The following is a 24,997-nucleotide window of genomic DNA, read 5'->3' as shown; positions in this document are numbered from 1 at the left end:
GAAGGATGAATTCATTTAATGTGTTGCAACAATTTTCTCGTGGTCTTGGTGGAAGGGAATTTTCATTTATTTGAACTATGTTTCTGTAAACCTTTTTATATTCTTTATTAAATTGTCAAGGAGTCCTTTGTTGAAACAGGCCAGGCTTGCAGAAATCACTTACATTAGTTTTTGGGAAAATCTCAGATTCTCCTTCACCAACTAGAAACCATAAAGGCCCATAACCATTTGCACTGTTAACCATTTCTCGCGAACCAAACCTATTCGTGCTTCTAGTAACTAACATCTCCAGTTTGTCATACAGCTTCAATTTACCACCAATCACACATAAAATATCATGTTTTCAATTTTTTCCCCAAACCCTAACATACCCTTATGTAAATTCCTACAAAATTCATCCAATATAACATCACCAAGGGACAATCAATCTCATTAAGTTATTACTCACGCAACCTAAAACACATAAATATTCCCAGGAACTCAAATGAACCCCTAGACCAACCAAAACCCACAAACATAGCTGAACCGATAAAGTAAGGCAAAAATTGCATGAGTCGCTTAACGGGCCTTCAAAGTCGACAGGCAGTTTCTGGAAAAATTCCAGAAACGTGAAAATGTACATGCTCTAAAAATTCCTCCTCTGACATTCCACAAATGAGTCCCCACTAGATCTCAGAGAAATAAATAATTGATTATCTAAATTCAAACACTTTAAATTTGAAAATTAAATAAATTTAAATTAAAAGGAAAAATGAAAAATCTTTCAAACATTGCGATGAACATGGATTGAACACGTGACCTTCAGATCTTCAGTCTGACGCTCTCCCAACTGAGCTATCCTCGCAACTTGTTAAAAAATTGAATGATTGTACTAAAATGAACCCAAAAATGAATGTTTTATGTTCACCATGCTTCGAACCCATACCACCCAATATTATAACATTATGCCAAATGTTCATCCATCCACATAAAATAAATCAAAAAATTAAAATGTCACAATAATGACACGCAAAGGACTTAAACCGAAGTCCTTTCATCAAGGTCAAGTACCCTCAACCACTTGAGCTAGTATTATTCTTTGTCAAAACTTCGGCGTTGAATATTATAAAGATCTCATTACCCACATTTATATTAAATAAATATTTATTTATTTATTTAATTTTTTCGGGTCTTACAAATTTCACTATTCAATATAATTCTTTTCCATTACTCTTGTGTTCTATTCTTGTTTTAACTTCATGATAATTATTGATTGCATATTTTTGAGTTTCTAATTATTGGACACAATATTAGAACCTAGACTAAAGTAGATAACTAATTGATTGTGCATCTAGACATAAAGTACATCATTGGTCATTCATAACATCATAATTTTGATCATTAATGCAAACTCATAATAAGAAAAGGTCTAAGACATTAGGGTTCTTATTAAAGTATAGACTTGTCACTAAGACATTAGGGCTTGTTGCATAAGGTGTGAAAGCTAGAGTAGGAATTAGAAGAATATTGGTTGGATTTTTGCTTTGAATTTGATCATGAAACCCTATCCTACTGAAGCATTTATCATATATTGTTGCACACCATATATTTGATTAAAATATAAAAATACAAAAAGAGTTTTATTTTTGTTTTTGTGAATTAGTTGTCTAATTGAGTTTGAATTGGAAAAGTTGCCCAATGTTTCACAAGTCTCTTAAGAAATGATACTTGTACTTTCCACTTTATTACTGTATGATTTTGTACACTTGCCAACTTCGTAACAACTTTTTGGCGGTGTTGACGGGACTTGTGTTCAAACACAAGGTAATTTGGGGTTTTTGCTTTGAATTGGATCATGAAACCCTATCCTAGTTAAGCCTATATCTTATATTGTTGCACATCATATATTTGACTAAAATATAAAAGTACAAAAGATTTTTTTAGTTTTGTGAATTTGTTGTCTAATTGAGTTATGAAATTCAAAAGTCGCCAAGTGTTTCACAAGTCTCTTAGGAAACGATACTTGGAGTTTTCACTTTATTAATGTACAATTTTGTACACTTGCTTCTATTTTTTGTTGTTTTTTTCTTTGTTTCTATACTTTCATTATTTCTTTGTTATTTTTATGTTTATTTCCAATTTTCAAAATTTTTTATATAAAAATTGGGATAACTTGTTTGTTCAAGTATCTTTTGTGTTCTTGTGAGTGCAAGGTATTGATGAAAATGAAGAAATGATACAAAGAAGCATATGGTATTGGTTCAACAGGCGAGCCACCAAAAGGAAAAAAAAACATCACAATGAATATCAGGCATTGAGCTAAAAGGACGTTAAACAAGCGATTGCTAGGAGGTAACCCAGTATTTTTAGCAAATTTTTCCTTACAATATATTTTTAATTTGTTTATGAACATGTTTAATTATTAAATTCTCTTTGAACTTGTTCTAATCATGTCCTCAAAATATATGAATTGAATGTTTGGATGACCATCTAAGTAAGAATTTGTTTAAGCAATGATTTACTTGTCTCATAATTTTGCATATAGTTGAGATAGCTTGTGGCATACATTGATTGATAGATAGTTTGATATGTTTATATTTAGTCAGTCCTTGATCAATGTGAGTGAGAGTATGACTAGAGTTTTTGGATATTTGAGTATAGAAATGCTTGAGTGTTGAAAACAGATAAGTGTTGTGAGCTTAAGAATATAGAGTTGTAAGGAAAGCAGTTATTGCCATGAAATTAATTGTTTTCTTGATTCTTGTTAATATAATCACATAATTGGTTAGAAAGGATAAAAGCATTTGTTTATCATGTTTAAACTACTTAGCCAAATAGTCAACCCTAATATATATTAATTGTCTATTGTTACCCATTTTGAGCCTATTTGTTTCATTCTTTTACCCTTAATATTTAAAGAAAATATATCTTGTCCCGCACACTGTAGTCAAAGAGAATAAGTACATAAAGTTATGTAATCATATCAGTGTCGGGTAGGGTATAAACACCCTACCAGGGTATGAGATTGAATAAGTTTAGGGTAGGCTTTTGTGAAAATCCTACCTCATGAAAAAGGAAAGAGAAAGAAGAGAAAAGACAACAGATCCCATGTGATAAAAAGAGGTTGTTATGAGAAGTATATGAAAATTTTTGGGAAAATTATTTGTAGAGAATTCTAAGATACCAAAAATTATTTACATTTAGTTGTTCTCTTCGGCTCAGGGGTGTTTTTGAATTCTTGAAAAACCATAATTCTTCTAGCTAACCCATTATAGCCTTTGAAAGACCTTTTGGTTTGACCAAATGTGTGTGTTGTGTAACTTAGATGACGTGAAAAAATTGATGAAATGGTTTTATAACATGTTGATTATGAGTGATCATTTATAAACAGTTTTGTGCAGAGTGAAACACTAATTTTTGTGAGCCTTTTTATTAAAGAGTCTGGTTATTATCTCTTATACTATTTTTAGGATTGAACTGATTAAACAAGCTCACTCATTCTATCTTAAGTTTTAAAGCCACAAGTGAAATTTTGTTCTGTTGCATGATTAGGATTGATTGAGAAGTCACTTGTTCTTATGATATTCTAATGGTTAACCTGAATTTTTCTTACTTTATAGTTTCAAGCTTTCATGAGGACATGAAAAAGTTTAAAGTTTGGAGTATTTTGATAAATGGCATTATCATACTTTTATTTTCTTTATTTTTTATCTTTTACCGTTATTTTATAATTATCTTTTTAGATATTTTAGGTTTTATTTAATAAAATTGGAAAAGATAAGTATTTGGTTTATATTTTGCAGATTAGGAGACAATCCCTGAAGATTTCTAGAATATTATCAAGATTATTGGATAAAAGGAAATCTCTGAAGATTACATAATATTTTCAAGATTAATATTCAAGTGGAGATTTCAAAGATTGAGAAAAATATCAACATAATTTGATTATCAAACTTATCAACAAGAAGAAAAATTGATAAAAATTGGTTACTCCAATTCAAAATCAAGTAAAAATCTTAAGCCGTAAGTTCTAAAAAACTATAAATAAGGGGTTTCACAAAGGTCAACAACAACCCTTCAGGTAGAAAAGAAATCCCTTTGGGGGAGAGAGAAAGAAAGTAGAGGCACATTCTGAAGGTTGGAGGCATTCATCTTCATCGTTACTCTAGTATTCAGAATGTTAAGGAGTAGCTAACTCCCTCATTCACAGGGTTGGGTGTAATGTATTCTTAATTCTCTATGAATTCCACTTTCAATATAATTAATTTCCATCACTCTTGTCTTCTACTATTATTTAACTTCATGATAATTATTAATTGTATATTTGTGGGTTTCTAATTATTGGACACGATATTAGAACCTTGACATAGAATACACCATTGATCATTCATAACATCATAATTTTGATGATTAATGCGAACTCATAATAAGGAAAGGTATAAGACGTTATGGTTCTTATTAAAGTTTAGACTTGTCGCTAAGACATTAGGACTTGTTACATAAGGCGTGAATGCTAGAGTAGGAATTAGAGAAATATTGTTTGGTGTTTTTGCTTTGAATTGAATTAGAAGAACATTATCAATCACATATTGTTGCACACCATTTGTTTGATTAAAATATAAAAATACAAAAAGATATTGCTTTGATCCCTCCACTAAAGAGTCTCGCATTGGGAATTTACGTTTTACTCAATTATTTTGTACGACTTTTGTTTCTATGTGCAGTGGAGATTATTCTCACCGTTATGCATCATTACATCATTGTTTCAGCCTTTCTATATTGATCTGCGGAGTTGCCTTGCACATTTTCCTCATGAACATTCACATTCATTCATTCAGATTCTAGTTTTTTGCATATAGTTTTGGAATTCCATTTTAAGTAGGTTTATTTTGTTAAATTCGTGCACTAGGAACATCTCACATCATTAGGTTGCATGTAGGTTAAGTGCATTGCTCAATTGATATACATCATTCACTTTGACATTTCCACAAACACCATGCATGCACTCTAGTTCCATTAGGTTTTTCATCAAACACTTTGCATACATACATTTCCACATCATTTTCAGTTAATTTTAGCATTTGTTTTGGTAATTTTTAGTTAGATTTCCTCCAATTACACAAAACACACTTGAGAATCACTCGAAATCACTTTGCCTTTCTATAGATTGATCTTTGGTTACCTAGTATGCTACACTAAGTGGGGAAATCAATTTTAAGCTAAAATATTCTTAAGTGGATTAACACACTAACCCATCAACTTGTGGTGAATCGAGTTGGATTACAAAATTTTTAATTCATTAAAAAGTAAACTAAATTGAGCTAACTCACTTTTAGTTCAACCCTTGGTAAATCAAACCGTATGATTTAGGTCGGGTCTCTTTGATATTCTACACACAAATACATGTATAATTATAAATTTTAAACATAAATAAAATAGATAATTTTTTAAACTTATTTTATTTCATATGAAAATAAAACTGATACATATCAATTTTTTTGGTAACATAATCAATATTTGTATTACAGTAGAGCAATGATTACAATGAAAATGACAAAAACAGTAAGAAATTAAACCACTTTGTTAAATTAATTTTTAGTAAGTAGAATATATTATAATATTATAAAAGAATAATATGTGTCCGTTTTGATTTATAGAAATACAAAATAAATATATTTATGTTATAATTATGATTTTTTATAGAAAAAAAAACATGCTAATTAATTCATTAAATAATGAATATTTTAAACTTTGTAAATATGTTTTATAATAGTATAAAAAGTATAACTAATATGTTCATGTTCCCTTGATTTATAGTTATGATTATTTGTAAAATAAAAATTTTGTTAATTAATTCATTAATGAATATTTCAAAATTAATTAATATGTTTTAAATGATAAAATATTACTTTAATATAAGATAATAGTGTTACATAGAAGAAAAAAATATTTTACTCAGAGATCTAATTATATGAATGTTATATTATTTTTTATATTAAAATTTAGTGGTAAAAGTCATGATTAACAAACCAAGGGTTAATAATATTAAAACTTATAATATGTTAAAAAGTAATTTTTAATAAAAAATGTTATTATATTTATACAAATAATAAATTTGGTCTTAAATCGGAGATAGACAACATTGTTCAGGTTTGAAAAGGAGTAGGAATAAATTGAATCAAAGAGACATATTATTTGTCAAGTTATGTAGTTCAATATCTTTATAAAAATATTTGATAAAATATGTCAAAACTTTGATTCTACTACTATAAAATAATGAGAAGATTAAATCCACTTTTATTATACTATTAAAAATACATAAAATAAATTAAAAAACTACAAATATTCTTAATTGGGTTAACTTATTAACCCACCAACTCGTGATTACTAGAATCAGATTACAAAATTTTTAACTCACTAAAAAAAGTCAAATTGAGCTTACTCAATTTTAGTTCTACCCATAGTAAACCGACCCAAATAATTTGGATTGGGTCACTTTGAGACTCTACACACAAATACAATATGCAATTACAAATTTGAAACACAAAAAAATTAAATAATTTTTTTAACTTACTTTATTTCATATTCAAAAATAACCTTGCTAGATATTTTTTTTTTAACAGAATCAATGTTTGTATTAGGGGATAGTGGGATAGAGCAATGTTACATTGAATATTATAAAAAAATAATTAATATAGAAGTACAAAATAAATATATTTATATTATAATGACTTTTTATAAAAATAAAAACCATGTTGACTAATCAATTAAATAATGAATATTTTGAACTTAATAAACATGTTTTACAATAGTATAAGAAACAATTAATGTATCCGTCCATGTTCTCTTGATTTATAGTTATGATTATTTGTAAAAATAAAACTGTGTTAATTAATTCAATAAGTGAATATTTCAAAATTAATTAATATGTTTTAAATGAAAAAAAAATATTATTTTAATATAAGATAGAAAAGTTACATAGAAGAATAATATATTTTAGTGATATATTTAAAACATTCTTTTTTTATTCCAACAAAGATAGATCATATAAAAAAAATTAGTTGTCACTTACACCAGATATGACCCCATTCTAAGTTACAACAGTGATATAATGCTATAAATACATGCATAAGTTGAATTCTGAAATAAAAGAAGAAGGATATATACTTAAGAAGGACCTTGAGAAGTAGCAAAACAAAACAAGGGAAAATATGGCTCTAGTGAAGGTTGCTTTGATAGCAGTTGTTTTTGCTTTGATAGCTTGCAACGGTAAGGTGTTTCAGTGTGATTTTTTTTTTTTCATTTGATAAATAATTTTTATAGCATGTGTTTTTGCAGGGTTTGTATTATGTCTGGAACCACAATGTAAGAATGATAATGATTGCAAGGGAAAGGTACCTTTCTGTAGAGTTAAAGCTATTTGTGTTGGCACAACTTGTGAGTGTTCGATGAGCAAACAACAGAAGCCAGCAAAATGTAAAACTACTGCTGATTGCCCATTTTATTGTATTCCACCATGTGAGAAACGATTCTGTGATGTAAGCACTGGTTCATGCAAATGTTTGTGTAACAAACATTGAGGATTTTATTGGAAGTTCAAAATCGTGAGAAATGAGTTTAAATAAATTATACGATTTTAGAGTTTGTATTCAGTTAATACTTTTTTTTAGGTTTTCTTTACAGGTTTAGAATTTAATTGTTGGAAAATCAGATCTTTAACTGAACCATATTGATGCGGGTTGGGATTTAATCGGGACAAACACCTAAATTTTGACCTTCTCAAATAAAGGAAAAAAATATATAAAAATAATTAATATAATTGGGGCAAACATTAGGGATTGCAAACACACACGCTCACCAGCAACTACAAGACAAAAAGAAAATAACAAGAATTCAAAGGATTTACGTGGTTTAGTCAAAATAACCTATGTGCGCGGTGGCTTCACTAGATGATATTTTTGATTGATAAATTAGATTTACAATTACATAAGTATTTATAGAAATAGAGCAAGTAAATGGTTTAGGCCCAATAAACCCTTTAGACTCCACATACTCAACAATCTCTCACATGAAGGCTAATCACATCAACTCTGATAAACGTTTGGCAAGTGAACCAATCGTTAACGTAGTAATAAAATATCATCCTCTAGGATTAACTCGTTGAATACTAGATTCCTAATTAACGTAATTTTGAGCAAATGAGATTCAATAGAATTGCAAGCATAAAATTACAACAAAAACTTCAATCAATATAAGAACTGTCAAAGGATTGATTTCATACCATTTCCTCTAGAATTCTACTCCTTTCAATTGATGTCAGCAATGTAATCATCCATTTGAATTTACTCAGAGCTATTTTACCTCTAATCCCTTAGTAGGTAAAATCTATTCACTGAATTTGAAAAATCAATAATAATCTCTAGTACAAACTAATTAGATATGCCCAATTTCCCAATTGTGACATAACCTAATTTGTCTTATTTATAATCTCAAACAATCTCCAATTTCCCAATTGAGAAATTACTCGTAAAATAAACAAAAAAACTATTAATAGAGCACTAAGATAAATAACATTAACAAAACATCAATTGTAAAGAGTAGAACCTATAATCTAGAGTCTTACATCAATCCTCTAACAAAAAGAAAATTAATTCTGCATAATGAAAAGAAAAACTAAAACTATCGGAAAAAGAGAACGATCCCCCCTTTATCTTTTCCACGTTCTCTCCCTTTTTTGAGGTGAGTTTCTCTCTACTCTAACCGTTTCCCCCTCTTTCTCTTTCTTTTATTTTATTTTTCCTTTGAATCCTTGTCAGCCAACATCATATTTAGATTTCTCGCTGAAAAATCATATATTGTGGAAAAATTCACAGGCCACCTGTGGAACTTGTTGTTTTGCATTTGATCTTTTGAAGCAAAATTCACAGGTCATGGAAAAATCCACCAAGCACTTGTGGAACACGCTATTTTGAATACTTAAGAAGGACTTTAATAGTTGTAGGATGGCTCTAGTGAAGGTTGCTTTAATAGCAGTTGTTTTTGCTTTGATAGCTTGCAACGGTAAGGTGTTTCAGTGTGATTTTTTTTTTTCATTTGATAAATAATTTTTATAGCATGTGAGTAATAGCATGTGTTTTTGCAGGGTTTGTATTATGTGTGGAACCACAATGTAAGAATGATAATGATTGCAAGGGAAAGGTACCTTTCTGTAGAGTTAAAGCTATTTGTGTTGGCACAACTTGTGAGTGTTCGATGAGCAAACAACAGAAGCCAGCAAAATGTAAAACTACTGCTGATTGCCCATTTTATTGTATTCCACCATGTGAGAAACGATTCTGTGATGTAAGCACTGGTTCATGCAAATGTTTGTGTAACAAACATTGAGGATTTTATTGGATGTATTCATTTAATACATTTTTTTAGGTTTTCTTTACAGGTTTAGAATTTAATTATTGGAAAATCAGATCTTTAACTGATCCATATTGATGCAGGTTGAAATTTAATTTGCGCAAACACCTAAATTTTGACCTTGCTCTTCTCCAAAGTTAAATAAAAGAAAAAAATTATAATAAATAATTAATATTGTGTAGAATTTAAACAATAATTAATATAAACTTATATTATGTTTTAATCTTTGGATTTTTAAATAATGACAACGTTGAAAATAACTTACGTACTGCCATTAAAAGATAAGGATAATAGACTCAACAAAGAGCATAAGAAAAACATAAACTTATATAAAATATTTATACATATAAGTTTTTCCTAGGAAATGTTAAGGATATACGTCCTTTCAAAGCTTCTGAGTATGCACCATTGTTTCCTCATGTATCCTATACATATATAACACACTATCACATTGGTAGCAATTAACACAAAGGTAGATATCATTGAGAGAAAATATCATCATACCATGGTTTTATGATAAATGCTTCGAAGGACAAATTAAAAAAAATAACGACCGTAATTCCTTATTATGTATCATGACACATGTATTGTGTACAAATTATTTAATCATACAATTTAACAATTTTCTTTCATATAGCAACATTGATTCATGGCACACTTCTTATATCATTTCCTATTCATAAAACGGTCAAACTTAAAATGCCATTATTTTGGTGCTTTCTCCTACCCATACAAACTCTTGGTCAACTTACAAACTATTGTGGGTTGCACAATTGTCTCATGGTGGAAGTCAGGAGGATCAAGTCACAATCTAAGTGGGATGTAGGACAATTGCTGAGGGGGAGATTGTTGTATGCATCATTAATTGTCCCGTGGCAGAGGTCAAGTGGGTCTAGTCACAATCGAATCGTGGCATTCGGGCTGCTACACTCTTAAGTAAAAAGAGTTGCGCCCTGACTATTAGCTATAAATTTTGGCCTAGTTATCTTAACATCTAACTGTTCTAGTTGTAGATTCCCTACCACCACAATGCTCAACACAACTTTAATTGTATTCATTTTAACTATAGAAGAGAAAATTTCATTATAATCAATACCACTTTTCTTTTGAAATCCTTTCACCATTAACCTTGCATTGTATCTCTTGCTACCATCATGTTCTTCCTTGACCCTAAACACCCACTTGTTCTACAATGCCCTCGTTCTTGTTGGTAGGTCAAAACGCAATCCAATCGTGGCCATTTGGAAACCCTCTAGTCGTACTATGTAAGAATGTTGTGTTAACATCTAATTGTTCTAGTTGTAGATTCTCTACAACCACAATGCTCAGCACAAGTTTAATTGTATTCATTTTAACTATAGAAGAAAAAAATATCATTATAATCAATACCACTGTTCTTTTGAAAATCCTTTAACCACTAACCTTGCATTGTATCTCTTGCTATCATCATGTTCTTCCTTGACCCTAAACACCTACTTGTTCTACAACGCCCCCATTGTTGTTGCTAGTTCGAACCACAATCCAATCATTTCCACTTAGAAACCTCTAGTTGTACTATGTAAGAACGTTGTCTTAACATCTAACTATTCTAGTTGTAGATTCTCTACAACCATAATCATCAACACAAGTTTAATTGTATTCATTTTAACTATAGAAGAGAAAATTTCATTATAATCAATACCACTTTTCTTTTGAAATCCTTTCACCACTAACCCTGCATTGTATCTGTTGCTACCATCATGTTCTTTCTTGAGCTAAACACCACTTGCTCTATCGCATGTACTTACTATAAAATCAAAGTATATAAATCAAATAACTAGGATAACTGAAAAAAAATAAAGAGCAAGTCAGTATTAAAAAGAAATAAGAATAACATAAGAAGAAATATGAAATAAAAAAAATCACCTCATAGGGGGTAATCTATTTAAAAGTCCAATTACTACATTTAGTTACTCTTTTCCGTGGCGAAGGCAAAGTGTGTCATACTGCAATCGAATCGTGGCCACTTGGAAACCCTCTAGTTGTACTATGTAAGAACGTTGTCTTAACATCTAACTGTTCTAGTTGTAGATTCTCTACAACCACAATGCTCAACACAAGTTTAATTGTTTTCATTTTAACAATAGAACAGAAAATTTCATTATAATCAATACCACTTTTCTTTTGAAATCCTTTCACCATTAACCTTGCATTGTATCTCTTGCTACCATCATGTTCTTCCTTGACCCTAAACACCCACTTGTTCTACAATACCCTCGTTCTTGTTGGTAGGTCAAAAGGCAATCCAATCGTGGCCACTTGGAAACCCTTTAGTTGTACTATGTAAGAACGTTGTCTTAACATCTAACTGTTATAGTTGTAGATTCTCTACAAGCAGAATGCTCAACACAAGTTTAATTGTATTCGTTTTAACTATAGAAGAGAAAATTTTATTATAATCAATACCACTTTTCTTTTGAAATCCTTTAACCACTAACCTTGCATTGTATCTCTTGCTACCATGATGTTCTTCCTTGACCCTAAATACCCACTTGTTTTATCTCATGTATTTACTAGAAAAACAAAGTATATAAATAAAATAATTAGGATTAGTAACTGAAAAAAATAAAGAGCGAGTCAGTATTAAAAAGAAATAAGAATAAAATAAGAAGAAATATGAAATAAAAAAAATGACCTCATAGGGGGTAATCAATTTAAAAGTCCAATTACTATATTTATTTACTCTTTTTCGTGGCGAAGGCAAAGTGGGTCGAATCGCAATCCAATCGTGGCCACTTGGAAACCCTCTAGTTGTACTATGTAAGAACGTTGTCTTAACATCTAACTGTTCTAGTTGTAACACCCCAATTTTGGGATGTCACGGAACGTTAGAAATTTTTTACATTTAGCGGAAAACAATTTAACATTGAAAATGTATTTAGTAAAAACTTTTAATTTAATTTAAATTACATAATTCAAATTGTCACTTTGTCAAAAACTTTCAATAACATTTGCGATCAAAAGAAAATTACATAATTTTTAGTATCTGATTTAAAACAACTAAATAAATTATAAAATCTCCCGGGTTCACCCCAGCCTCTCGTCGATCTACTCCATGCCAAAAGCATCTGCTTTATCATCTATTCCTGTATAACACACACGTTATACGATCATTGAACAGGAAACAAACACACAAACAAACAAATAGGGGTAAGCTAACCATAAACAATGATATATAAAAGAAATTCCCAAAATTCCCAAATAAAACATGCGAAATAATACTCAACATCGCATTCAAGTGACACTTAAACAAAATGCCATAAATCCTGCTAAACCAAGCATAACATCACATTCATCTCAATTCTTCACATATAGTAATTATAATCAATCTTTGGTTTTGTTGGTATCGCGCAGCGGAATGTTTGAGCGTGCGGACAAAACCAAGAGGGGGGTGAATTGGTTTTTAAATAATAAAATTAATACTTTAAAATTTTTCCAAAATTTATCAAGTAGATCAATAAATAATTTCTTTATAACAAAATAATGGATGAAATAAAGAGATAGAGAAGAAGATTGAACACAAGTATTTATACTGGTTCGGATCAAAAGACCCTACGTCCAGTTGTTAATCTCTTAAATACGAGATTAACTAAATCACTAACAAGTAACAGATTTACAATCAGATATTTAGAGTGTAAGGAAAGAAAACACCTCTCTTGAATCTCACAAGAGATGAACACCTTTCTCTGAATCACACAGAGAACCTTGACCTTAGCTTTCCTAGCAACAGCAGCAGCACTCAATCTCCTAGAACACCTCTCAGGAAAAGTTATCGCTCTACCCACACTAGGTTTTTCAAAGCTTCAATTGAGAACACTCAGAGAACTCTCTTGCAGTCACAGCACTAGCACTCTAGCTTCTCAAAAAGGTCATTGAGAGGTAACTCTGAAGTTCCTTAAATAGGGGTTCCAAAAATTAGGTCAAAAAGCTGAACAGTCGCGCCCAACTGACCAGGATAATCGATTATCACTAGTGATAATCGATTATTCCAGTGTGGTTTATGGAAAACAAATTTTTGAGCAGATAATCGATTATCAGAAGTAATAATCGATTATTCCAGTGCTTTCTTGAAAAAATTTGTTCAGCTCAGGATAATCGATTATTCCAAGTAATAATCGATTATCATTTTGATATTTCGAGAAATACTAGAATTTTCTTGTACAATACTGCTTCTAACTTAATCCAATTACATTTTACACAATAGCTTTAAACATAATAACATGTAGTCTTCATATTGTCTTCCAGATGGCTTTCAGGCTTCTTTTATCATCATCAAAATCTTGCTTCAGCATTTAGACTTGTATTGCTTTTGCCAACAATCTCCCCCTTTTTGATGATGATCAAAACAATATGGTTAAAGTATCTGCAATCAAAATATCTTACAAGGAGATTTGTTAGTAGCACTGTTTGGTTTAAATGTTTAAACTTTTTCTCCCCCTGTTTTGATCATATGAAAAAGGTTTTAACAAAGAAGCTCCCCCTCAATTTGGCATAGGTAAAGACTAACAAGACAAATATTCTTATAGTAAAAATAAAACTGGAAAACATATTACAATTGCAAATAATGAGACAATGATGTAGACTGTTAAAAGTCTTGACTCATGTCATCATCATCCTCATATTTATCAAATTTATGTTCTAAGTTTGAGATCCTAGAATCTAATCCTCTAATTAAGCCAGTGACTTCTTCATGTCTGTGAGTGGAGAGAAGAAAATTCTTCAAGCCTCTGATTGAGATTTAAAATGTGATCCTCTAAAGAAGAGGATGAGCCACCAACACCACTGGATGATCCAATATGTGTGTCAACAGGAGGAATAGGAGTAGTGGGAGGATTTTCTTCTTCTTCATTGTCCGAAGAAGGCATATCATCCTTGTGAATGTAGGTATTCCCAAAAGGAATAAATTTCATCTGCTTCAAAGAGTTTTCTGCAATTTTGTATGCGGCAATTGTCTTATGAGACTGTTCATCAGAGACATTTACCCTTTTATACTCACAAATACGAGAGATGAGCAAAGAATACGGAAGAGGATATTGAGGCAATCGTTTGGCTTTTAGCATGGTGTCAAGAATGATGCTTGGCCAATAGATGGGGATGTGGTTGAGCATGGCATATATTATCATAAGATCGGCTTCGCTGCACTGAGCGTGATTTGTACCACGTGGACATAGAATCCAAACAATGAGATAGTGAAGTAGACGCTCATTGATTTTGAGAGGTCCAGCAAGTAATTGACGGCCAATTTCTTGATCTGGGCGTCGCATAAAGGATCTATATGCAAGAATTCTGTTGAACCCTTCTATGCCAGCTGTGAGAATGGGAGATGTGCCATCATGAATGGGAAATTGTGCAACATTTTCCCAAATATCATCATCTAAAATGATGTCGATACCTTTCACTTTTGTGAACCCAACTCCATCTCTGAATTTGTAGTTGAAATAAAAGGCTCGAACCAAATCTGGATAGTAAGTGCCTTGCATCTCTGTGAAGAATTTCACACCTTGTTCAGCTAGAAAGTTTTGAATGGTGAAATGGCGATTTACAAACCATTGAGACTGGATGAATTTTGGAGTGATGAGGGGTTTGTCTTTCCATAGTGTGATGAATTCAGAACGTCTTTCTTCATCCGAAATCCATCCTTCAATGGAGGCTGTTCGTGGTGCATTTGAGGGATGAGAGGCATGAGATGCAGTCCTTCTGCGTGTAGGAATTTTTCTGCGAGAGGATTCAGCCATGGTTTAGGTAAAAGAGAGAAGCCTTTGAGAGTTTTGTGAGAAAATGAGAAAAGGAGAGGGTCTTGAGTGTTGATGGAGAGAAAAGAGTGTTCTGGTGACAAAAATGGCAAATATTTATAGAGAGAAGACTCCAACGGCCATATACACGTGATTTGATGAAAATCTAGCCGTTGCAACGGCTATTTTTTTGAAATTTGTTGGTCCAACGATGTGTAATAATCGATTATTCTAAGATGATAATCGATTATTGGTTCATAAACTTGGCAAAATATGAAGTCTGACGAGCTGATAATCGATTATCCTAAGTGATAATCGATTATTCCAGTGAGTTTTGATTTTTGGCTCAGAATTAAGGATAATCGATTATGGCCCTGAATAATCGATTATTATGAAGTGTTTTTGAATTTTTAGGAAGAGATTTTAAGGATAATCGATTATTACCCAAAATAATCGATTATTCCAGTATGTTTTGAGATTTTTGAAGAGAGTCTGATAATCGATTATTGACACTTGTAATCGATTATTTACGCTATTTTTCGGATTTCTTAAAGATTGTGAATTTTTAGCATTTAAGAGATCTCTAATATGCCTAAGTCTCTTCTTAGTTCATAAAATCTATCTTTAGCTAAAGGTTTTGTAAAGATATCAGCTAATTGATGCTTTGTATCTACATATTCTATTTCACAATTTCCTTTATTAATGTGATCTCTTAGGAAATGATGTCTTATTTCAATATGTTTTGTCCTAGAGTGCATTATGGGATTTTTGGTTAAATTAATAGCACTAGTGTTATCACATTTCAGAGGTATGTGATTTAAAAAGATATTATAGTCTTCTAGTTGTTGTTTCATCCAAAGAATTTGAGCACAACAATTTCCAGCTGCTATGTATTCAGCCTCTGTAGTTGACAAAGCCACACAAGCTTGTTTCTTTGAGTGCCAAGAGACTAATGAACTACCTAAGAGGTGACAAGTACCACTGGTACTTTTTCTATCTATTTTACAGCCACCATAATCAGCATCTGAATAACCTATCAAATTAGGAGACGCTCCTGAAGGATACCATAGTCCAAAACATGCAGTACCTTTTAAGTATTTTAAAATTCTTTTTACTGCAGTAAGATGTGATTCTTTTGGATTGGCTTGAAAACGAGCACACACACATACTGATTGCATAATGTCAGGCCTACTAGCAGTAAGATACAATAGAGAACCTATCATGCCTCTAAACATAGTTTGATTTACCTCTATTCCTGATTCATCTTTATCTAAGTAGCAGGAGGTTCCCATAGGAGTACTTGCTTCCTTAGCAGTATCCATTCCAAATTTCTTAAGTACTTCTTTACAGTACTTAGATTGAGAAATGAAAGTTCCATTTTCCATTTGCTTAATTTGAAGACCCAAAAAGAATGTCAACTCTCCCATCATTGACATTTCAAACTCCCCCTGCATTATGCTTGCAAAGCCTTTACATAGTGAACTATCAGTAGATCCAAATATTATGTCATCTACATAAATCTGAACTAGCAAAATATGTTTATTTACTCTTTTGATAAATAGAGTTAAATCAATTTTACCTCTTTCAAAATCATTTTCTAACAAAAATGTACTTAATCGTTCATACCAAGATCTAGGTGCTTGTTTTAATCCATACAATGCTTTCTTTAATTTATAAATGTGATTAGGAAACTTATAGTCTTCAAAGCCAGGTGGTTGTTCAACATACACATTTTCTTTTATAAATCCATTTAAGAAAGCACTTTTGACATCCATCTGATATAGTTTGAATTTCATGAGAGAAGCATAAGCAAGAAGTAAGCGTATAGCTTCTAACCTGGCAACTGGAGCATAAGTCTCATCATAGTCTATACCTTCTTCTTGTCTGTATCCTTTTGCTACAAGTCTGGCTTTGTTTTTAGTGATGTTTCCATCCTCATCCAGCTTGTTTCTGAACACCTACTTTGTTCCTATTACTTGGTATGAATCATCCTTAGGAATGAGTTCCCAAACTTCATTCCTTTCAAATTGATTCAGCTCTTCTTGCATTGCAATGCACCATTGATCATCTTGAAGAGCTTCTTCTACACTTTTGGGTTCTATCTGTGAAACAAAAGCAACAGTCATACAGAAATTTGACATATTTCTAGTAACAACTCCCTTTGATATATCTCCAATGACATTTTCAAGAGATAATCCTCTAGGTGATTTCCAGCTTTTGGCAAGATCTTCAGGTTCAGTCAGCGGATTTTCATTTAGATACATCTCATCAAGGGCTTCTTTGAAATAATCTTCATCACCTGCATTTGTTTTATTTGACTCAAGAGGGTTCTCCTCAAGGTCCACAATTTCATCAAAAACAACATGCACAGATTCTTCCATATTCAAGGTTCTTCTATTAAAAATCCTATAGGCTTTACTAGTTAATGAATAACCTAAGAAAATAGCTTCATCAGCTTTAGAATCAAATTTACCCAAATTTTCTTTTCTGTTATTCAGAACAAAGCATTTGCATCCAAATATTTTTAAATGTGCTACATTAGGTTTTCTTCCTTTAAACAATTCATAGGGGGTAACTTTTAAAATTGGTCTAATGAGCATTCTATTTAGTACATAACAAGCAGTGCTCACAGCATCAGCCCAAAAATATTTAGGCACATCATATTCGTTCAACATGGTGCGAGCTAATTCTTCTAAAGATCTATTTTTCCTTTCTACAACTCCATTTTGTTGAGGAGTTCTAGGTGCAGAAAAATTATGCATAATTCCGTCTTCTTCACAAAAGTTTTCAAATAATTCATTTTGAAATTCTCCACCATGGTCGCTTCTTAAAACTTTAATTTTCAAATCTTTTTCATTTTGAACAGCTTTTGCAAATTTTTTAAAAGCTTTGAATGCCTCACTTTTTAGTGTGAGAAAGAAAGTCCATGTATATCGTGAGTAATCATCAACAATAACAAGAGCATAATAGTTTCCTCCAAAGCTTTCTGTCCTTGAAGGGCCAAATAAATCCATATGCAAAAGTTCTAACGGTTTTGATGTAGAAATTACATTTTTTGAATGAAATGAAGATTTTACTTGTTTTCCTTTTTGACATGCATCACATAGTTTGTCTTTTTCAAACTTAATTTTTGGTAATCCAATTACTAATTCTTTGGAAATTAGTTTGTTTAATTGTTGCATGTTAATATGAGCAGCTCGTTTATGCCATAACCAAGGATTTTCTTCTTTAACAACCAAACAAGTTATATAACTAGATGATGCAGTATCAAGATCAATCAAGTAAATATTATTGTGTCTCATACCTTTTAATGCTACTTCTTTGGAGTCCTTTTGATGAATAGTGCAGTAGTCACTCTCAAATATTACTTTGAGTCCTTTATCACATAGTTGGCTTATACTGAGAAGATTGTGTTTTAGTCCTTCCACATACAGTACATCCTTGATCTCCAAAGTATTTCCTCCACCTACATCACCCGTTCCAAGTATCTTTCCTTTGTTGTTATCCCCATAAGTGACAAATCCTTGTTCCTTCTTTTTAAAGTTCTTAAACTTCTTTTTATCTCCAGTCATGTGTCTTGAACAACCACTGTCAAGATACCACATTGATCTTCTGGATTTAGAAGTCATCTGCAAAATAAGGAAACAATTCATTTAGGTCCCCAACAACTTGTTTGGGTCCTTGGGGTTAGAAAAAAAATATCTACTTATGAACAGGTACCCAAATATATTTTTTATTAGGAACACCAAGATGTTTGATATTGCATTTGTTTGAAGTATGACCCTTTTTCATGCAATAAAAACATGTAGTAGTACATGCATATGTATCTCTAGAATGATATGTTCCTTTTTCTACCCAAACTCTATGAGTTCTTTTAGTTTTACTTTTAAAACTATGATTATGAGCATGCTTGGTCTTATTTGGATTTTTCTTGAGATTAACCTTTTCACAGTTTTTATCTTCTAAGGCATCTTCAAGATGTTTTTCTAGAATACATATATCAAACATGTAACTTTTACATGATGCACATTCAATAGTTTCTTTTTCTTTACTTTCTAAAATTAAAATTTTACTTTTCAAAAATTCTTCTTCTTCAAGAGATTTTTCAAATTTACTTTGTAAATCTTTAAAATCATATTTCAGTTTTCTATGAGCAGTATCCAATTTACTAGATTTGATAAGCAATTGTTGAAAAGCGTCATACAAATCATCATAATCATTTTCGGGGCAAGAAGAGTTTACCTCACTATCAGTATCATCATGATTTGCCATCAGACATAAATTTGCTTCTTCATTTTCAGAATTACTGGAATTTGATGAACTTGAGGCATTGTCTTCCCAAGCTATATATGCTTTCTTTTTAAAGAATTTTCTACTCTTCTTTTCTTCACTTTTCTTTGAATTTGGGCAGTCAGCTTTGACGTGTCCAGATTCTCCACATCCATAGCATTTGAAATTTGAGGATGATCCTTGATTATCCTTCTTGTTGCTCTTGAATTGATTTTTACCTTTGGCCTTCATGAATTTTGTAAACTTCTTAATCATGAGACTCAGATTTTCATCATCATCTGAATCTTCTTCTTCCTTTTGTCGTTTGCTTTTAACCACTTCGGTTTTAAAGGCTATGTTCTTCTTTCTTCCAATATCTTCTTCATCATTTAATCTGCCTAGTTCAAGCTCATGTTCTCTCAGCTTTCCAAACAGAGCCGCCATCGTCATTGTCGCAAGATTTTGTGACTCCGTGATGGCTGTCACCTTAGGCTGCCAAGTCCTGTTCAAAGATTTAAGAATTTTTATATTTAATTCATCGGTGTCGAAAGTTTTACCTAGACCTTTGAGATGATTGACGATATGTGTGAATCGTTTTTGCACATCATATATAGTTTCTCCTTGCTGCATCCGAAACATTTCGTATTCTTGGATCAAGGAGTTCTTGCGTGCTCTTTTTACATCGTCTGTTCCTTCATGGGTTACACGCAATATTTCCCACATTTCTTGTGCACTGGTGCATACGGAGATCCTGTAAAACTCATCTAGGGTTAAGGCAGATGAAATTATATTTCTAGCTCTTACATCATATTGGGCTTTTTTATTTTCGTCTGCTGTCCATTGCGAGAATGGCTTTGGTTCCTGCACATCATCTACATTATTAACAGGAACAAATGGACCATTTAAAACAACATCCCAAATACCCCTATCAACAGATTCCAGAAAAATTTGCATCCTAACTTTCCAGAAAGGATAATTTTCACCAGTAAATAGAGGAGGTCTGTTGATAGATGCGCCCTCGGCAAAGGTTTGATTTTGTCCAACCATTTTCGAAAATTTTGAATAACTATCAAAGCAAGCTCTGATACCAATTGTTGGTATCGCGCAGCGGAATGTTTGAGCGTGCGGACAAAACCAAGAGGGGGTGAATTGGTTTTTAAATAATAAAATTAATACTTTAAAATTTTTCCAAAATTTATCAAGTAGATCAATAAATAATTTCTTTATAACAAAATAATGGATGAAATAAAGAGATAGAGAAGAAGATTGAACACAAGTATTTATACTGGTTCGGATCAAAAGACCCTACGTCCAGTTGTTAATCTCTTAAAAACGAGATTAACTAAATCACTAACAAGTAACAGATTTACAATCAGATATTTAGAGTGTAAGGAAAGAAAACACCTCTCTTGAATCTCACAAGAGATGAACACCTTTCTCTGAATCACACAGAGAACCTTGACCTTAGCTTTCCTAGCAACAGCAGCAACACTCAATCTCCTAGAACACCTCTCAGGAAAAGTTATCGCTCTACCCACACTAGGTTTTTCAAAGCTTCAATTGAGAACACTCAGAGAACTCTCTTGCAGTCACAGCACTAGCACTCTAGCTTCTCAAAAAGGTCATTGAGAGGTAACTCTGAAGTTCCTTAAATAGGGGTTCCAAAAATTAGGTCAAAAAGTTGAACAGTCGCGCCCAACTGACCAGGATAATCGATTATCACTAGTGATAATCGATTATTCCAGTGTGGTTTATGGAAAACAAATTTTTGAGCAGATAATCGATTATCAGAAGTAATAATCGATTATTCCAGTGCTTTCTTGAAAAAATTTGTTCAGCTCAGGATAATCGATTATTCCAAGCAATAATCGATTATCATTTTGATATTTCGAGAAATACTAGAATTTTCTTGTACAATACTGCTTCTAACTTAATCCAATTACATTTTACACAATAGCTTTAAACATAATAACATGTAGTCTTCATATTGTCTTCCAGATGGCTTTCAGGCTTCTTTTATCATCATCAAAATCTTGCTTCAGCATTTAGACTTGTATTGCTTTTGCCAACAGGTTTTCCGCGACCTCTCACCCCACAACAACATCTAGTTTCCTAGAACAGATGGTTCGATGTGTCCCGCTTAATGCAGCCATATTGTCTCCCTTATCCCTCAAGGAATTATGAGTAAAAATGTCGATACATCGCACATCGGGCACTATACTCGCAACGAGCCGAAATAAGGAGAAACAACTTTCCCCTCCTCACTGCTTCACACATGCGAGAGGGTACAACACTCGAACCAATCCTCTACCACTTCTTCATACAGGCGAAGAGGACCCCTTTCCACTGTTTCACACAGGCGAAAGAGTCTTCACTGGGTTCCTAGGTACGGAAAAACCTCACACAATATTTAATTCTACCAAGAGTTCTCAACAAGGCAAAACACTCTCAACATGGAACACATGAGAATTTATATATTGCCAACGAAATACACACCACCTCATCATGCATGTAAAATAAAGTTCCATCAAAGCCCATCAACTTACCAACAATATATTCAAGCAACGAACTCAACGAATGACATTCATTCAAACACATGCATAACATCATACTCAAGTAATTACCCTCAAACCACCACTTAAACTCCATACCATGCAACCCATGAAAACCAAGAAAAAGAAATAGCATTGACATTGCAACTATGGCTATATAACTCGCATTCAACAAAATAACCATCACATTATATAAGCCAAAAAGTAAAGCCAACAACACACTTATCTCATCAATGGTCACCAACACACTAAAATATAAGACAATTAATAAAACCCAATAAAAAGCACTAAACCATAAATATGAGAATTTAAAGAGAACTAAAAGTGTCATACATTATTTTGAACATACAATATGAATTTATAAAAGCCACAAGTGGGTCACACATATCCAAGAAAATAAACAAAAACTATAAAGGAATGTACTAACATTAAGCTAAAGGTGTGACCCATTCAAATATCAAAGAATGGAACAAAAGCATGTGGTCCCACATTTTTACAAACCTTGTTAGGTGAAAAGAGAGAAAATTAAGGAAAGAGAAATTGTATTTTCATGTGGTCCCCACCCATGCATGCACCCACATGCAAACTTGAAAAACTAGATAAATGTAATTAAAGTAATGGTCAAACCTGCACTACAACCACACCTACGTGAAAGAGAAGAGCCAAAAGAAGAAAGAGAAAAGTTAACCTATTAACCAATGAAAATTGTGAATGAATACGGCCCCACTATCATGCACCACTACAAATCTAACCAAAAGGAAACAAAAAACTTAGACCCATGCTCTTACGTGAAATAGATAAATAAGAGAAGAAAGAGAATAGCAAAGATGAAGAAAGAGAATGTATTGCGCTGCATCCATATTTACACGAAAGAAATAACGAAAAAGGAAGAAAGAGAAAAGCAATGTGAAATTATACATTTAGTGTGGCAGCTAAGAAATAAACCAAAGAAAATATAAACCTAAGGAGAAAGAAAGGAACCCACTACTCAACCACCATAAAACTTTGGCAGCACCTATGCTCACTATAAACGACCCTTAAATTCTTCCATTACTCATGCATGCACCGAACACACCCCACTACACAAATATTAGATATATGACTTTGTTCCACAAAGAGCCCCTGATGTTGGTGCAATAAGAGAAAACCAACCCCGTGACAATGGAGAGCATAACCTGTGCATGTTGTGACAAGAACCTAGTAATTAAACACTTGATATGAAGCAACCAAAACAACACTTTGACAAGAACAACATCCAAAATAGTGTAAGGCTAAATTATTTTCTGCTCTTATTTTTAAGGGTTGCCCCTAATCAGTTGGGCCTAAAGGTTGGCCCATAGGGTGACAAGGCCCCTAAAGCAGCCAAGGCCCCTCATTTTGCACTCACTTGCCAAAATCAATGCTCTCTCTCTTCCCTTTTCTTTCCATAGAAGCTTTGCTAGGGTTTGGGTCTTACCCTTCTTTGCGTTAACTCAACCCCATTCTTCAATCCATGTAAGTTGATTCTCCACCGTACCTTTATCATTCCCAGCTCTGTCATCATGACTCTAACTAGGGTTCACCATGGTAACCTATTTTGAATATATTCCACTGTTTTACAGATCGTAAATCTGTTTCGTGGGCGGTAGTACTCACTTGCTTCGGTGTTGGGATATTCTGCTAGCTTTTTCCAGGTAAGGGAAGCTAGGGTTTATGTATTTAAAGTTAATTTGCCGATTTTTGGTCTATTTATATGAGTGTGATGCTTTAATGAGGTTGTTGGTCGAATAAAGATGTATGATGTGCGAGTATGTCTGATTGATGTAGCGCTACTCTTTTTCCACATTGCACACTTTTCATAAAATAAAGATTCCTACTATGTTAACCGTTGGATCGAGCTGAAATTTTAACAGCTGATCCTTAACACAAAATTCTTGACTTTGACCAGTCGGATCTTTAATCGGAGCTCTATAATGAGAGCAGTTTTTATCACAAGGTCATTGTAGTTTGGTTGTTGACAACACTGCACACTTTTCGTAAAATGAAATTTACTACTTCGGTAACCGTTGGATCGAGCTGATATTTTAAAAGTTGATCTTTAACACATAGTTTTTGACTTTGACCAGTCCGATCTTGAATCGAAGCTCTGTAGTGAGAGCAATTTTTATCGCAAGATCATTGTAGTTTAGTTGTTAACAACATTGACCTTTGTTGCTTGTTTGGTTTACAACTTTCTTTATAGTTAATCGATTAAGTTGGTTCTTGTTTAATTTGGTTCTTGATTCAATCATATTTAATTTGAATATAAATACAAAAATTTTTGAGCTTTACACAAGTTGTAGTTTATTTCTAAAATCCCTAAATCGTTTGCATAATGTGATGTTAAGTTGGATTGCTAACTTAAAGCATGAGATGAGTGAATATGCATGAGTGAGAGGGTGTATGAGTTGTCAATGATGAGCTTGGATAAATCTTGGCATGTGATTTCAATGTAATGGTTGGTATCAAAATGGCATGGTATTGGTATGAAGTGAAATTCTATATTCATGGATTGGGAAGGATGAGTTGGAATGGATTCAACATGGAATATGAATGAGGATTTGGTTATAAAGGTTGGCATGAGAGTTATGTGCATGAAACTTATTACTTTATTGATTGAGTATGTTTGGTCTGTGTAAGTGGGTAATTCCATGAGCCTCTAGGTGAGACCTCATGGTAGTGCTTTAGTGGTCGGGATGTAATTCCATGAGCCATGTTAGTGGGAGTTCATGCTGCTGCCACATCTATATAATTTGGTAAGGATTCAACGTAAGGTTGCATCCTGACACTCTAAATAGTCAGTTAGTCTCACTTAGAGCGGACAGACTCTTGTGGTGAGAGTAGTAGGAGGCCTGAAACTCACTAAGGGCTAACCTTGTGTGTGAGGGATTGATTCATTGTAACACTTGTAACACATACCTCGGGGGTGAGCAGCTCAGGGGTGAGCAGAGGTATCCACCACAAGTGCAAGCATCCGCTAAATTTGACCAGATTATATGT

General features: G+C 32.5%; 1 protein-coding gene across 1 annotated transcript; it reads right to left on the bottom strand.

Annotated features, from left to right (window-relative positions):
* Nucleotides 1–17,747: 17,747 nt before the first annotated feature.
* LOC146881688 (uncharacterized) lies at nt 17,748–20,477 on the bottom strand. Its single transcript, XM_085669303.1, has 2 exons — nt 19,101–20,477; nt 17,748–17,759 (listed from the first exon to the last, which is right to left on the bottom strand). Exons 1-2 carry the CDS (start codon nt 20,472–20,474, stop codon nt 17,748–17,750), a joined length of 1,386 nt encoding a protein of 461 aa, XP_085525429.1. The 5' UTR covers nt 20,475–20,477.
* Between the last annotated feature and the right edge of the window lie 4,520 nt (nt 20,478–24,997).

This window comes from Vigna unguiculata, chromosome 11 (assembly GCF_037176805.1).
Source record: "Vigna unguiculata cultivar grain cowpea cultivar isolate G323 ecotype 2 chromosome 11, ASM3717680v1, whole genome shotgun sequence".
NCBI lineage: Eukaryota > Viridiplantae > Streptophyta > Magnoliopsida > Fabales > Fabaceae > Vigna > Vigna unguiculata.
Note: the sequence above shows the minus strand (reverse complement) of the source record. Positions and strands in the feature narration are given on the sequence as shown.